General features: G+C 33.9%; 1 protein-coding gene across 1 annotated transcript in view; it reads left to right on the forward strand.

Annotated features, from left to right (window-relative positions):
• The window catches only part of p (WD40 repeat domain-containing protein pink), a 306375-nt gene that overhangs the window by 182813 nt on the left and 106223 nt on the right, over nt 1–17339 (forward strand). Inside the window, exons 14-15 of the mRNA XM_090396034.1 lie at nt 2293–3522; nt 13333–13497. Of these exons, the coding sequence (XP_090252160.1) occupies nt 2293–3522; nt 13333–13497 (1395 nt within the window). The remainder of the gene's footprint in view (nt 1–2292; nt 3523–13332; nt 13498–17339) is intronic.

Consider the following 17339-nt stretch of genomic DNA (forward strand, 5'->3'; position numbering starts at 1 on the left):
CATTCTTTAAAATCAATCTGCCGTATACATTTTTTCTTTTACTTGCAACATATCGAAAAAATTGTTTGGGATTCTCTTTAGCCTGCATGGCTAAGGTTCTTTCATAATCCACTTTTGCTTTTCTTACCACACTTGTTACCCTTCTGGCCTGGGCTTTATACCATTCATGTGCCTGCAGATCACCTTTCTCCTTAAATTCTCTCCACAATTGTTTATTTTTTTCCAGGTCAAGCTTAATGGTGTTATTCATCCATTTAATCCCTACTTGATTTATTATTCGGACTCTAGGTATACAGTCAGCCATTTCCTCCTGCAAAAACTTCTTAACCCCCTCCCATGCACTATCAACATCCAGCCCTTGCAGTTTTGCATGCCATGGCATTGAACCAATCAAACTCCTAAGCTTGTCATACTTACCAGCCCGATAATTCCACATGTACCCTGTCTTAATTGTAAACTCCACACCTTTAGCCACCTCCCAAGTCAAGACCCTATGATCACTCTCACCAATTGGTGGCAATATGGTCATATTAGTTACAGCCAAATCCTCAGATGCAGTTACTAGGTCAAGCACTCTCTGACCCTTAGTATTTTCCATTACATGCTGTCGCAGATAGTTATCCCTTAATAACCGCATAAACCCAAATTCCTTCCTCTCATGTGTCCTCTCCTCCCTCCAATCAATGCTACCATAGTTGAAATCTCCCATAATAATTACCCTCCTTCCACTCATTTCTTCTATTTTCTTATGCATACTATTGCCACCATCTTTTCCATCACCTGGTCTATAGCAACACCCAATTGTATATTTTGTTCTGCTAGCCTCAATCTCACACCAAATGGCCTCAAATGTGCTCTTTTCTCTATCCTGCAATTCAACTGCTATTCTCCTTGGCTGCAGCTCATCAGCTATCATCAGTAATACTCCTCCCATTTTATTCTCCCTGTCATTCCTGAACACACTATACCCCTCACATTCAATCCCACTAACTATACCATCTTCAGTCAGCTATTTTTCACCAGTGTCAATAACCTGTGGTCTGGAAGTGCCAACCAAGCCCAAAAATTCTTCCTTCTTTTTCCTAATACTTCTGGCATTAGTATACATGAATTGCAGACCCCCCGTTAGCCCCATCCCTACCTTGATGTATTATACTAACAATCCCATTCTGATTTGTTTTCCTTCTTATTTGCTCAGGCATATTATACTCATTCATACACTCAATATTAGTGTTTCTTCTTCTTCTTTGTTTCTGATCACTGGATAAAAACTGGAAATGTTGTTCTCCTATTCCGGGAGTTTCCTGCTGAATTGTTTTTCTGATCAAGCTATGTGGGTTTTCCAAGATGGCTTTGAATTATGTGTATTCAGAAGTGAAAAAAATTTTACCACCATTGCATAAAAAAAAGGTGGAATTATAAAGAACAGTATTCATCATATGTTCACTAACTTCTTGACATTTATTTCTCTCATAAATAACTTTTTACCTTGTGTTCAGATTAGTTTTTTTGGCTATAAAATGTAGTGCATTTGAAGTCTACTTCATTAATATATATCTAATCCACCCTAGTGTTATTTCTAGTAGTTCTACTATTATTTTAACCACTAGAGGCAAAAAAGCTCAAGTTCTTTTTTTTTTTTTTTCATACACTTGATACTTTTAAATGCAGTCTCTGCCTGACTGGTTTAAAAATTATGAGAATTATTTGTGCCATTATTCTTCCCTGGTCTGTTCTGGAATTCAAATTCCTCAATTCTTCTGTATAATCAGTTTTTAAAAGTTAGAATGTGTAACCATCCCATGATGAAATAATGTACCTGTCAGAGCAGGTATAAATAGGTGGAGCACTGAATGAGTTTTATTTATACAGTGTTTGTTTTTTTTAATGTTTTTTTTTTATTTGAATTACTAATAAAGCTGTTCATTTAAAATGTAATCTTATGTAGCTAAGATCTTATCTCCTAGTTTGGTTTTCACAATTTTCTAGAATTTCCTCTGCATATTGGAAATTCTAAGTAAATCTCAAAAAAAATATATATATATATATATATAAATTTCATGTTTTCATTGTTGCTTTAACTTGTTAGAAGCAAAAGGTCTACTGCAAAAAATTATGATCAGCATCAATAAGATCTATCACTTTTATACTTGTATATTTCAAGAATTCGTTTAGAATTCTTTCATTCTTAAAGAATTAGTTCTAATTCTTTTAGATTTTTGTTGTTTAGGCTGTAATGGAAATATCAACAGCTTTATTATTTATATGTTTTTCCTTTTGTTTTCTTGCTAGTAATCAAGTAAAGACTCCAGAGGTACTCTATAACAAGAAAAAATTACATTCCTTATTAGAGGAGTGGATCAATCTTCTTCATCTTACTCAGAGACAAGTACTGGAATCCTTGGCAAAGATAAGACAGTCTTCACATCCTGCTGTCAATAGTTCCACAAGGGATGATGACACGTTGAAAAGTGAAAGTAGTCAAGGAACTAGTGCTAGTAGTTCACCAAGTGAGGTTACTGATATGTGTGAAAAAGTTGAGCAGGATGTAAATGGAAGTGGTACTGCTGAACAAAGAACATCTCCTGAAGATAAACAAGAAGAGAATTTCACATCAACTACTGAACCTCATTCTGAATCAAGCACTTTAGTTAGTGAGAGTCTTCATCTAGTTACTTCAAATGTGGAAAATTTTGTATTTGTACATGATCCATATCGACTAGAACAACCAGATCACAATTTAGTAGCAGAACTTGCATTGATGTGCTTCCAGTTGCAGATATGGGGTAAAGTGATGGAATTAGACAATGCTTTTGTAATTACTCAAGAAAAGAAAATCAAAAATGGAGAAAGGCCACTTAAAGATACATCAGTAATTTTACAAATGAATAGGGATTCTTCAGGTGCAGAACATAATGGTATAATTCTTTCTTCAAATGAATCAACAAATACTCAAAAAGACATGGTTTCTGGATTGGATTTAAAACAGTGTGAATATAATAAAAATCATGATTTATCTCAAAAAAGTGCTGAAATTATAAATCTTCCAGAAGGTCACATATTTAAGAAAGACAAAGATTTAGAAAGTAGCTATATGCCAGCTTTAAAAAGGGAAAATTATGTAAGTGATCACAACAAAATTTTACAAGTAAAAGGTACAAATTTAAATAAAACATCAAAAGTTGGATATCTAGATGAGGAATTTAAATTAAAAAACATTACTGAAATTGGTGCAGAATCAAAATCCCTAGAAAAGCCTTCAGTTAGAACTTTTGATGATTATGCTTCTAAATTTATACAACACTATTTTCATCTATTGGATTTCATCCGAATTAGGGAAGTGCTATCACTTAAAGGAGAACACTGTTTGAAAACCTGGATAATGCTTCTAGAAGGAATTGAACTATTAAACAAAAAAGATGAATTCAGTCAAAAGATGGTTGCAGGCCAACTATCAGCAGCAATAGAATGCTTGGATAAAGGTTATTGGGGTACACTGACTTTTATTGCTCACCTTGTCAGGTAAGAACTTTTTAAATAGATTTTAATATGTAATAATTTCAATTAAATTGACTACTGTGTAGTGCACTATATTCCACTTTAAATCTAAGATGCATGCAAGCTTTAGTGAAAACTTTTGTTGCATTTAATAAAAAAATATTTTCTTGTATATAAAGATGAATGACAATTATCATTACTAAAATAAAATCTTAAGTGGTTTTTACACATTTAGTATTATTGATTACTTTTGAAATATTGATAAAACATCGATTAATAAATATTGAAAATATATTGAGTACATGTTAGCATTTGAGTGCATTACTGTCAGTATTAGTTTAGTATTGCATCATACTTCAATGTAATCTCTTTAACATAGTTTCTTGTTTCACATGCTCAAATCATTATTCTGCTGTTTGCAGCAATTAAAGTTGAAAACTTCAAATCTTTGAATGATCTTCCATGCATCTTCGTGATTTTTTTTTTCCTATAGAGTTTTTAGATTTATTTTCATTAATTCCTTGAACATTGAGTTATTCGTTCTGGGTAATTATGAAAATGGTTTAATTCCAAAGCCTATATTTCATGAAAGTATTTCTAATGTTTCTGCCTGCAACCACTGTCTGATCTACTGCTTTTAGTTCTTGTTTCTTATCAAAGTGATGATAATTACTAAAGAAGCTCTCTAGATGAAATCATTGGTAGTATTCATTAATCACAACAAGGCAATATTGATGATTAAAGTTTGAAGAAAATATTGATCTGTGTGCACATTACAAATTAACAAGCCTAAAAGTACTATTTATGATCCTTAGATTAACAACGTCTGAAGGGTTTGTTAGAACCTAGTCATAGGGTTACAATATCCCCCCCCATGACTGGATTCTACCAAGAACTTGCAGTTCCTCATGACATTGTAAGGACAGAGCCCTCTAAGCAGTGAGAATAACGAGCAGATGAAGGGAGGCAATAAGGCCAGTACGAAACATTATATAATGAGTGTGGTATGAACCACTAGGTAAGGGGGCAATATCAAGCAGTAAGGGCATTACGAAACATCATTTAACAAGTGATGTACAAATCACTAAGTAAGGAAGCAGTATGAAGCACTATATAATAGGGGTGATACAGAATAGTATGGAACTCTATGCAACAGAAGAATAAGAAAAAGACACAATAAGCCATAATAGAAGAAAGACCAGAATAGAAGTAGCCATATAAAAATAAAATTAATTATCCTTGCATAGATAGAAAGTCAACACAGGAGGTAGCAGCATATGCCATAGAGTGGGAAAACAAAAGTGGAGGGCAGCAACAGATAAAGACAAACGGGCTAAGACGCATTCAGCAACCAGTTCTTCTTTCCTGAAGTTGTGCTCACATGAGGAGAACTCTACCCCATCCTCTGCATTTCTTTACTATGTCTATTTATGTATGTGAAGCTGTGTATAACTAACTTTGTGCAAATAGAACTTCAGGTGCTTCTACCACCAAGTTATGTTAGAGGTAAGCTAAATAAGATAAAGTCTTTTAGATTGTGTAAATGAAGCACTGTTAAAAATAAATATGCATGAAGCTTGTTTATTGTCTTGAAAAGTTATAAATGCACTACTTGGAAAGAAGTCAATGGGCAAGATGCATTGTGCCATGTTAACGAGTCGTTTGTAGCTGGTATAAAGAGCTCTGCACATCGCCTTGATTCACTATTACTCTACCTAATTTTGCATCATCAGCAAACAACTGAATATTCTTTTGGATTATTTCCTGTATATCATTTATGTAAAAATTAAACAGTAAAAATTATTTCCTATATATCATTTATGTAAAAATTAAACAGTAGTGGTCCTAGCACTAAACCTTGAGGTATGCCACTAGTCACCAGCTTTTGCCTGGATTCTCCTCCTCTGTATATCACTTTTTGATATCTGTCCAGTAGCTGCCCTCTTATCCACATAACCAATATCATATCCATCCCTATTTGTTCTGATTTGTGCAACAGTTCCATGTGGTATTTGGTCATATGCCTTTGCAAAATCCTGCATAATCATAGTGTACCATTCTCTTTATCCAATTCAGCTGTCGCTCTATCATAAAAAGTTAGCAAATTACTAAGGCATGACTGACTCTTTACAAAGCTATGTTGCCCACTCCCTTATAGAGTATCATATTCTTATCTACCCATTCTAGAATTCTCTTTTTGACCAATTTTTCCAGTACTTTTACCACCACTCCTGAGATACTAATTTGCTATTAGTCTTAGAAAGTACCTTATGCAAGGGAATTTTTTTTGTCCTCTTTCCACACCCTTGGAATTCTAGAGCTGAGACTTAAAAGAACCTAGTCAGAGACATTGATAGTTCACTTGCACATTCCTGCAAACATGCATGCTGATATCACAGCTAATCCCACAAACATATTTACATTGTGCAAATTGATTCTGCAATATGAACCTAAGAATCTCCAATTCATCCACCTCTGTTTTCACATAAGTTTGTCATGTGTCACAGCATTAATCTCTTGTATAATATATTCTTGGAAAGTGGTCACTTAACAACTCAACTATTTTATCTCCTTCTGTCACCTCATGACCATCAGCACTCATTAAGGTTATTCTTCCATAGTCATTCTTCCTTTTACTTGCCACATAGGTGAAAGAACTCTGGGATTTCCTTTAGCCTGCTTGGCTAGTTTCTTCTCATAATCTAATTTTGCCTTCCTTACCATACTAGTCACCTTTCTTCTTATGTACCTTCCACAGCATTTTCTTTTTCTGCAGCACATGCTTAATGATAATACTCGTCCATCTAACTCCTACCTGATTAACTCTCCTTATCTTAGGTCATCATCATCATCATACGTATCAAGGATTTAGGCCTAGTATGGCCTGTTCCGGCCTTAGAAGTCATCGTTTAAGAGGACGTCCTGGTTTTCTTTTTCCTAATGGCTTGTACTTTAAGGCTTGTTTTGGTAATCTTTCTGTTTTCATTCTTTGAACGTGTTCCATCCATCTATGTTTATATTTTTTAATTTTTTCAATTACTGGTTCTTGGTTTAATTCTTTCATAATATCTTCGTTTCTTTTGTGATCAAATAGGGTATACTTTGCAGTTTTTCTCATAAACTTCATTTCTGCTGTTGTTAATCTTTGTTTGTCTTTTTGTTTTATTGTCCAGATTTCGCTTCCATACATTAAGACCGGTAGGGCTAATGTATTGTATACTTTTAGTCTGGTTTGTTTTTGAACTAGGTTTGGTTTAAATATAGAGTTAATTACTCCTGTTATTTTAAAATATTTTGCAATTTTTATGTTTATATCTTTTTCATTTTCATAAGTGATCATACATCCTAGGTAGTTAAATGAATTCACCTGTTCTAAGATCTTGTTATCTAATACTATTTTAGTTCTTGCTGGATCTTGTCCTTTAAAGGCCATAGTTTTTGATTTTTCTGTTGATATTATTATACCATAATCTTTGGATATCTCATTTAGATTTAAAATAGCTTTCTGTAAGTTATCTTCAGAATTTGTAATTATTATTTGGTCATCTGCAAAGAGGAGAGTGTTTAAGTTAACTGTAGGTGAAAGTTTAATTCCTTGATGTAAATTTTTACTCCATTTTATTATTATTTCATTTAAGTAGATATTAAAAAGAGTTGCTGAGAGGGGACATCCCTGTTGGACCCCTTGATTTATCTCTCTTGTATATGATAGCTCATGATTTAATCTTATTTGTATTTGATTATTTTCATACATACTTGTGACAGCTTTTAGGATATTATTTGGTATTTGTCTTTCTTTTAATATGTTAAATAATATGTTTCTTTTAACTTTGTCAAATGCTTTTTCAAAGTCAATAAATGCAATATGTGTTTCTAAATTATATTCTCTTCTTTTCTCTATTATTAATTTTAGGCAGAAGGCTGGGTCTATACATGATCGTCCTTTTCTAAATCCATTTTGTACCTCTAGAATAAAGTTTTCGGAATATTTCATTAGTTTGTTATTTAAGATTCTGCTGTATATTTTGTAACATGAATTTAATATACTAATACCTCTATAGTTTTTAGGGTCATCTCTATTACCTTTCTTAAAGATAGGAATCACAATTGCTTTTTTCCATTCTATTGGGGGGACACCAGTTGAGTAAATTTTATTTAAAAATAATAAGAGTCTTCCTTTGAATCTTGTTCCTGCGTATTTATATAGTTCTGAACCTAGCTTATCTTCTCCAGGTGATTTTCCGTTTCTTGTTTCTTTCAGGCTGATTTCTAATTCTTCTTCAGTTATTTCCTTTTCATTTTCGTTAATTGTTTGCCAGTTGTCTTTTTTAAAATATTTGTCTGTCCACAGTTCTGTGTAGTAATTTAGAAATTCTTCTAATTTCAATTCAGTGTTTAATTTTATGTTTTCTTTGGTATCTGCATTTAGGTGTTTCAAAATCTTATATACATTGGATCTTATTTTATATAAATCATGTTCTAAATTAGAAACAAATTTATTCCATGATTCTCTATGTCTTTTTCTGACTTCTCTTTTAGCTATGGCTCTTATTCTTTTATATTCTATTTCATCTTCTAATCTTTTACTGCTTAACCATTTGTGATAGGCTTCTTTTTTTCTTTTTGATTAGTTCTTTGATTGTATCATCCCAGATCTTCAGTTTTTTTCTTTTATTGAATTTTTTGGTCTTTCCTAAGCTTTCATTTGCTGCTGCATTTAGTATCGTTTTTATATTAAGCCATTCTATTTCTATTTCTTCATTTTGTTTTATTTTATCTAGATACTGGTTAATTCTTTGTTCATATAGCCATTGTACATTTGTGTCATTCAATAGTCTAGTTTTATAAACAAATGTTTCAATTTTTCTTTCTGTTCTTGTTACTTGTAGCCATTTAGGTGCTAATCTTAATTTTATTTTAACAAGGAAGTGGTCACTGCTTATTTCATATCCTCTGTGAACTCTAACATCTAGTGAAAATTTTGATGTCGTTTCATTTAATATGAAGTAATCTAATATTGATTTCCATCCTCTTGCTGCCCAAGTATATTTATGTATGTCTTTATGTTTATAGAAGGAATTCATTATTTTTAGGTTATTATAAACTACAAAGTCAATCAATTTTTACCATTTCTGTTTAGAGTGTGTTCTCCATGTATTCCTATATTATTATTAATTTTCGTGTTTCCAATTCTTGCATTTAAGTCTCCTGCTAAAATTATGTAATCATTTTTATTTATTTTATTATATATGTTTTGTAGCTGATTATAAAAATCAATATTATCCTGTTCTCTTCCTTCTTCTGGGGCATATAAACCAATTATTGTTAAATAGCCTCTATCTATTTTTATTCTAGCTTCTATTATTCTTTCATTCCATAATTTATAATGTTTTAACTGTTTTGAAAGGGAGTTATGAATCCAAATCATGACTCCTGCTTGTGCTCTTTGGTCTCTGTCGACTCCACTGTATATCACATTAAAATTTTCAGTTCTCATAGTTCCTTTTAATTTCTTTTTTGTTTCAGTGATTACTGCTATTTTAAAATTTCTTTCATTTAATAACTGGTCTAATTCTATTTCTTTATATGCTATTCCTCTTACATTCCAGTTTGCTATGTGTATTATATTTTGTCATTTCCATTTTCGTTTTCCCTTTTCCATTCCAGGGTCGTTTTCCATAGATTCAATCCGATTATCTTTTTCTGTCAGCTTACAAGTATGGTTATGTTCTCCATGTCAGGGGACTAGCCTGACGATGGAATAGTTCAGTGGTAGGGCTGCTACCTTAAGGCTTCTGAACTCGCCTTCTTCCGAATTTAAACCCATAGGAGGAATAGGGTATATTGAAGGGGAAAGGGTAGATTATAGAAGAAATATAGTAAGGTTTATAGAGAGGACATAGTTGTAAGGCCAGAAATGAAAAGACCTCATGGCCCTCTAGTACTCTAATAGCACAAGGGTCGTAAAGTAAGAAGAGTTGGCTGATAATGCCTTATAGGAAAGATTAAAGTAAGTGGGTCTTCCTCAGAGTAGAAGAAGGAGAGGATAGATCCAGCTAGGGGTCCATGGGAGTGCCGCTTCCCTTACCTTCCCTCAAGATGATTGCCCCTTATGGCCCTGTTGGTCCACGAGTCCTTATTCAGTATATTCGGACCACCCCACCATATATATATATATATATATATATATATATATATATATACACACACACACACACGCACGCGCATGTACACACACACACACGGTGGGCTCCCCTATCCGCTGCCCAGGGGACGTGCTCTCTAGGGGTTACAGGGTCCCCTGAGAGCCTTATCTTAGGTATGCAATTTAATATTGCTTCTTCTAGATGTCCCTTGACTATCTCCCATTCGCTACTAACATCTTTCCCTTGCATGGTTTTTTGCCATGGCACAGCTTCGAGCTTCCTCCCAAGCTTGTCATAATCACCCCTTGTATTTCCACATATACCCCTTCTTGACAGAACATTATTTATCTCCATAGGTGAAGTCTCCCCCCCAATAATAATGACTTGATCTGCACTCGTACTAAATTGCTGATACATATCTTCAAGATCCCTAGCTTATAGCAGCAACAAACCATATATTTTGTCTTATTAGCCTTGATCTCATACCAGACAGTTTCAAATGAAAAGAAAGCCACCCTTCTGCATATATTCTTTTTGAGTATAATTGATCTGCTGTAATAGCAGCATCCCTCTCCCCATCCTGTTTTCTCTATTTTTCCTGAAAATACGAAACCCTTCACATTCTATCTCTGTAACTACATCATCTGCTGTTAGCCAAGTCTCACTAATGCCTATAACTTTTGGCATGCCACTAACCAATGCCAGAAACTCCTCCCTCTTGTTCCTGATATTTCTGGCATTAGTATTAGTCCCAAAACCACATTTGAATACTTTATTTTTTTTAATAGGGTCCCTGCTTACCTCAACCATTTCTAAGAATTCTTTTCTGATAACAAGCTACCATCACAGAGTCTGAAATGTCTTCTAGTTCTGCTTAAAGTTTCTGTTTATATATTTAACAAGATTACCTCCAGATTTAGCTAGCTGTTGTTTCTGTTCACGTGAATATACACATGCTGGCCCTTGAATTAGAAACTTCACAGAAATCAGTGGTTTCTGTATGAGCATGTGACTGCCAGTACTGATCCTCTTCAATTCCCTGCATATAGTTCGGTGAGATATGGGTTGGGAACAGCTTTTTTTAAATGTTTCAGTCAGTTGTCACACACACAATTCTGTTTGTCCATACAAGCCGTCTTGTAGACAGTGATGGTGATTTCCTTCCTAACAAGACTGTCTTAGGACCAGAATTATGCCTCTTAGACAATGTGGGTTCTTTTTCCGCTGATTAAATACCCGGGATATCACCTTTTGAGAAACTAGTCAACTCTACTATTTTCAGAATCATGGCTCCAGCCAGATGGGTACCCACAATAAGCCCTTTATTGAACTCCAAAAGATTTTTGTTTTTCCCATTGCAATCAACACTATTGATGATTACTAACCAGCAGCATTCTTAAATGGTTTCTGAAAATACTTATTGTGGGTACCACAATAAGCCCTTTATTGAACTCCAAAAGATTTTTGTTTTTCCCATTGCAATCAACACTATTGATGATTACTAACCAGCAGCATTCTTAAATGGTTTCTGAAAATACTAGGTGACGTACAAGACCAAGTATTTTGCATATTTGCTGCATGAGTTATGTTTACATATATATCTGCATGAAGGTTTCTAATTCAGTGGCTGGTATGTGCAATTTGTTAGTTTCAAGATGTATGTTTTTTTTGTTTTTTTTGCATTCACAAAAATGGAAAATGATTGACTGTTTATTGTTATTAAGAGAGACCTCAAAGGAGTCAGGGATACATTGAGGGAGGCCACATACTATCTGCACCAGCTATCACACCTATTCTTGAATTCATTCACACTACTTGCACACACCCAATTACACTTCATTCCACTCACATGCCACTCTGTGAGAGAAAAATCTAGCTCTCACTCCCTTCTTGACAGCATTCAGAACTTCCACTTTCATTCAGAATGCCACTCTGTGAGAGAAAAATCTAGCCCTCACTCCCTTCTTGACAGCATTCATTTAGAACTTCCACAGATGCTCTCATGTCCTTTCCCCACCCTCCATAAAATGAAAAATTCCATGTACTGAAATCCTGACCCTTTCAGAGATTTGTAAGTCACAATCATATCATCCATCTTTCTCTTATTTGCTAGTATTGGCAGTGTACAAATTCTCAATCTGTCTTCATAATCAGTATTCTAGAATTCTGATCTCCTTTGTACTCTCACTCTGCTTTATCAGAATCACCACAAAAACCAGGAGACAAGACCAGCACACAGTTGTCCAAGTGAGGTCTTGTCAAGGCCTTGTAACAGGCAAAAGATTTCCCTATTCCTTCCCTTTACTTGTCAGTTTGTTTCAGAATTGCAGTTATCCTCTGAGTTGCATTTACAATCTTTGCTCTGTAGCCTTGAACTTCAACTTCCTATCTACTATAACTCCAAAATCTCTAGCCTGATCAGTTTCTTATAGCATAATCCTACCAATATTATATGACATTGGATACCAAAGTGCATGATTTTGCATTTACTAACGTTGCACTGACATTCATTTTCCCATGCCCACAATTCCAGCCTATTCAAATTATTCTGCAAGTACTGCATATCAGTATCATTCCTGATTACCCTATCTTTGCACCATCAGTAAATAGCTGTATGTCACATGTCAAATCCTTCCCAATGGACCAAGGACTGATCCTTGTGGCACACCACTGGTTACCTTAAATCTTGTAGACTCACATCCCCCATGTACGACTTTTAATCAACCATCCTCTTATCCGTACCAATAATTTATAATCCAATTCATGCAACAATCTTCCCTGCTGTATTCTGTCAAAAGCCTTAGCGATGATGAATACACCATGAATGGATATCACGGTGTATCCATTCCCCTTGTCTAACTCCGTGGTAATATTATTATAGCATGTGAGCAAGTTGCTCAAATATCCTTAGTAAATCCATGCTGTTCATTGCAAAGTATAGTTTCTCTGTCAACCCTTTTCTGTATGTGAGCCATAACCAACTTTTCCGAAATCTTCACTACCATTCCAGAGCAGAGATACTGATATATCGATAGTTGGATTTATCAGTCTTTTCACCACCCTTGTGCAGTGGGATGGATCACTGTACATTCTTTCCATGCCAGTGTAATCTTCCCTGAGACTCAAATTATATAGCTTGGTCAAAGGAATAGCCACTTCAGCTGAATACTCTGAAGGATGCACTTGTAGGATAAAAGTATAAGTAGTACTTTTATCATCATAATCAATATAATCATATCATATCAATATATCATAATATTGAATTTTTAATAGCTTTGGAATATCTAATTTCAAAACTGTTTTATGGAAAAATGGACAATGTTATGATATGATTACTGCTTGAAGTTACACAAAATATCACAACATATCATTTGAAACAGATTCCATTTAGACTTGATAGCCTCCTGTATACATATCGAAATATATCACAGACTGTTTCATAATTATTTACCTTTGATTTGTGTGAGTTGAGAAAATGGTAAATTTTCTTAATACGTGACTTTCTTATGAAAGTGATTCATTTCTTTGTATAGAAATCTGGTTATTTACAAATTATGTCATGAAGGAAAAAATTTGATCATATTTGACCTACTAATAAGTTATATGTGAATCTTTAGATTTTTATATATATTTTTAAGCATTAAAACATGCTCTCATATGCTACAAGTAGTACTTGGGATCTTGGCAGGGTATTTAAAACCTTCCCTTCTAAAGCTGTGGAACTGTGTGTTAAAAGAGTCCACCAGGTGTCACCATTAGATGTTTTGTACCTGGCCAAATTCACTGGCAATTATCCAGAGTCATTTGTGGCTTACTTTAGATGCATTTTAGATTGTATTCCAGATGAACAATGGTAAGTAGTGCTCTAATGTTAAAAAGATAGAATTAAATTAGAACCTTCTAGTTAATTTTTTGTCAGTTTAATTTTTATGATATATCCAAATTTTTTCTTTCCAGAGCTAATACTGCATTTGTAATATTTAAAAAAAAATGCATTATTTTTCATTGCTATTAATTAGAAAAGCAGGTGTACTGAAATTAGTGTTCTGTATCATTCCAATATATTAAAGTAATTGTTTATGATATAATGAATTTCAATTAATTAATCAAACCTTGTTACTAGAATATTGGGAATTTCAGAATTATTTGAGTGAAATGCTAATTTTTCTACTTATAACACTATTCGTTCTATTTATTCTTTCAATTTTCCACAGACAGCTCATAAATGCAGTATTTCTTTGCGTCTCCAAAGAGATATCTAATTATAGATTATTTTCACGAAATGTTTATTTTTCTCTTTCTTCAACAGTTACTTTTTTTTATTGTTTTTCCTGCTAACTCAAAATTCATCTCAGCATAATTCTCTTTCATATCATCTCTTTTTGGCTGCTCAGTAAGTTCTATAGTTTGCTTTCCAGCATCCCCTTCCCCTCTCCTTATAACTAACATTCCAGACTGCTGATATTGCCTTAGTTACTTATTGCTAAACCCTTTCCAAAGTTCCATCATCAAGTAACTATACAACCAAATTTGTTACCGTAATCCTGGTCCAATCTGATCACGGCTGATCACAGCAGTGCAGTTGCTGTCTACTCTTATGTCAGCAGTGTTTACTGTTGACAGATAAATAAAAGCAGCAGTTGTCTTTACTTGTCTGTTCTGAGAGAAACTCTTGTTCTAGGCTTAATGGAGTGAAACAGCACTGAGAAAAGATTAAAAAATAATATTTAAATCATCCAAAATTTTATCTCAGTGACTGAGATAAAATTTTGGACAATTTAAATATTATTTTTTAATCCTTTCTCAGTGCTGTTTCACTCCATTAAGCCTATAACATGAGTATCTTTACTTATCAGTGTCAGAATCATCTGTGGTCTTGAGTCTTTCTTGAACAGTTTTCTTTCTAATTTGACTCATTTCCATATGTTAAAATTGGTTTGAACATTGTTTTGCAACCCCTAGCTTGGTCTTTTGGCTAATTTCTTGCTTGTTTCATATAAATTTATTCAACTGACTTCCCATCCAACCTGATTCCATATTTAATTTGCTGTCTTTGCTAAAAATTATGCCTAAATAGTTAAAATGTGTAACCTGTTTTATATGTTCTGAAGTTGGAATTTTTTTCTATGTCATTTTCATAATCAGTTTTAAATTTGTCTCAGCAGTTATTTAAATAGGTAAAGGTAATCCCAGGACCCTGGGCTCTGCACTAAAGACCAAATATAGTACTTTTTCAAGCTATTTCAGGTCTCCAATTATCAAGTGATGGTATCACATTTGTGGATTTATTTAAAAACATAATGTCAACTGAAGGAGTAAAGAAATAGGCTTAATATTCCCTATTTTGAGTATCAAGTGATATGCTATCATTATCATCAGTGGTTCTGGCAAGTGCTCAAGTATCTTTGAATTCTGTAAACATAATTCTAGGATAAGATGGTTAACACTGCCTATTAACATACTTTATATATACATTGCATTTTTTATTTCTTATACACATGTATTCACAAGAATATAGTAATTTTAATAAATATTTCAACCAGAAACTAATTGGTCATCATCAGTGTATCAGCATAATCACAAGGTGAAGCTACAACAAAGAATGTTAATCCTTAAGAGGAGTAGCATGGGAATTTCCCAGAAATTATACTTAATGTTAATCCTATTTACAGAACTGAGCCATCTGCTGGATGTCACCTAGTGGGTGGTTACAATAAAATAAGATTACAATTAAGGCCTAGATTTAAAAATAAGTGATTTGAAATTAAATTTAATTTAATTACGTAATGATTACATTTTACACAAATCAATTTATTTCAAATCACTTCATTTTAAATTTAGGCATTAATTGTAATATTTTTTATTATAACACATGTAGAGATAAGAAAGTTGTTATTCCTCTTTATAAGACCTTGATACATTCACATTTGGATTACTATGCTCAAGTCTGGTCCCCTGGGTTTCTTGGGGATGAAGAAACAGTGGAGAGGATTGAGAGGTGAATGATCAAGATGGCCTGTAGAATGTTCCCTATGAGAATAGATTGAGGATGTGTGTGGATGCTGAGGTTGGTTGATAGGAGAAAAAGAGGTGATATGATGAAACATTTAAGTTGCTTAAAGGGTTTATAGGAATGATGCAGGGTACATGTTTCAGCACTTGGCTAGAAGGACCAGAAGAGTTGTGAATGAGTGGAATGGGTTTGTCAGAGTCAGTTGTGAGTGCTTTGTCTGTTAATGGTTTGAAAGAGAGGTATGATAGATTGTGTGGGTAGACTGGATCTCCTGTGATGAGTCTTCAGACTCATGGAGATGCCTGTATAATAATAATAATAACCACCAACTAGGTGGCATCCAGCATTTGGCTTAGCTCTATAAATAGGATTAACATTCTTTGTTGTAGCTTTACCTTATAATTATGCTGATACACTGATTATGACTAATTAGTTTCTGGTTGAAATATTTGCAGTAATAAAATTACTGTATTCTTGCAAATATGTGTGTATAATAAATGTTATAATGGCACAAATATACATTGTATGCATTCTCCTGGCTGGTCTATCCTGACTGTAGAATAAAGAAAGAAAGAAATAAAAAATAGTTTTTTTGCTGGGAGAGAAAACCTGTCACTGCTGTATAAGACCTGCTGACCCACCTTCAATTTAAAAACCCTGTTAAAGGCTCTTTGTCTTGGATGAGATTTGAACCCAAGTTTTTCCAACCAGAGTCATCATCGAAACTATTTGAGTTATAGAGGCTCATTCAGGTTATGTACAGTACTCTACCATTTATCTGACATATAAAACAATGAAAGTCAGATAAATAGTATTATCAGAATGGCAAATTATACGTTTAGTAGGTAAGGTTCACACTTAGCAGTGAAAATCATATATAATCTAAAGACTTGCATAAGCATCCATGGCACAATGGAATTCCAGCCTGAAGTCTGTTTGGTTTGTGACCTAAGAAGTATTCATTTGGTCAGGCAATCTGCCATAATTTGCCTAAATCCTGTTGCTGCTTCTGCTTTTCCTTCCACAAACCTTTCCTGGAATAAAACACTCAGTTAGGGAAATTGCTATATAATTTTTGCATTAATTGTTATTTCCTCTTTTTATAAATGGCTATAATTGAATCATCTGGAGTTCAACCTTGTGACAAAGCCTGCATTATGGAGAGTAGCCACTGCAAATGTTTTATACCATTTGTAATATCCTAAGTACCTCCAATTCATCTACCTTTGTTGTCACATTTGACACAGCAATATTCTCACCTGGAAGATAATTGACAAACTGTTCACTCAGTAACTCAACTATTTCACTTGCTTTTCTTGCCTTGTTACCATCAGGCAAGTAAGAGGAAGTTATCCTTCCTCTTACTTGCCCATAACAAAATAACTCTGGAATTTCCTCTGACCTGCTTGACTAATTTCTTCTCATAAACAGATTTTGCCTTCCTTGCAGTTCCAGCATAATGATACTACTCATCCATTTAATCTCCTATTTATTATTATTATTACGTGATCAACAATAGCAAGTGCCCTCCCTCCCTCGATAGACTCATCGAGGGAGGGCACTTACTCTCCGTCTCCACCAACTATACAACAAACTGCAACTACCATCATCACCACACCAACGCCATCTACTTCCCACTACCAACACTAGTATTTTCACAGACAATCACAAACATCCATGCC

Source organism: Typopeltis vanoorti, chromosome 7 (genome assembly GCF_054136105.1).
Source record: "Typopeltis vanoorti isolate ZY-2024b chromosome 7, IOZ_Tvanoo_1.0, whole genome shotgun sequence".
In the NCBI taxonomy this organism is placed as follows: domain Eukaryota; kingdom Metazoa; phylum Arthropoda; class Arachnida; order Uropygi; family Thelyphonidae; genus Typopeltis; species Typopeltis vanoorti.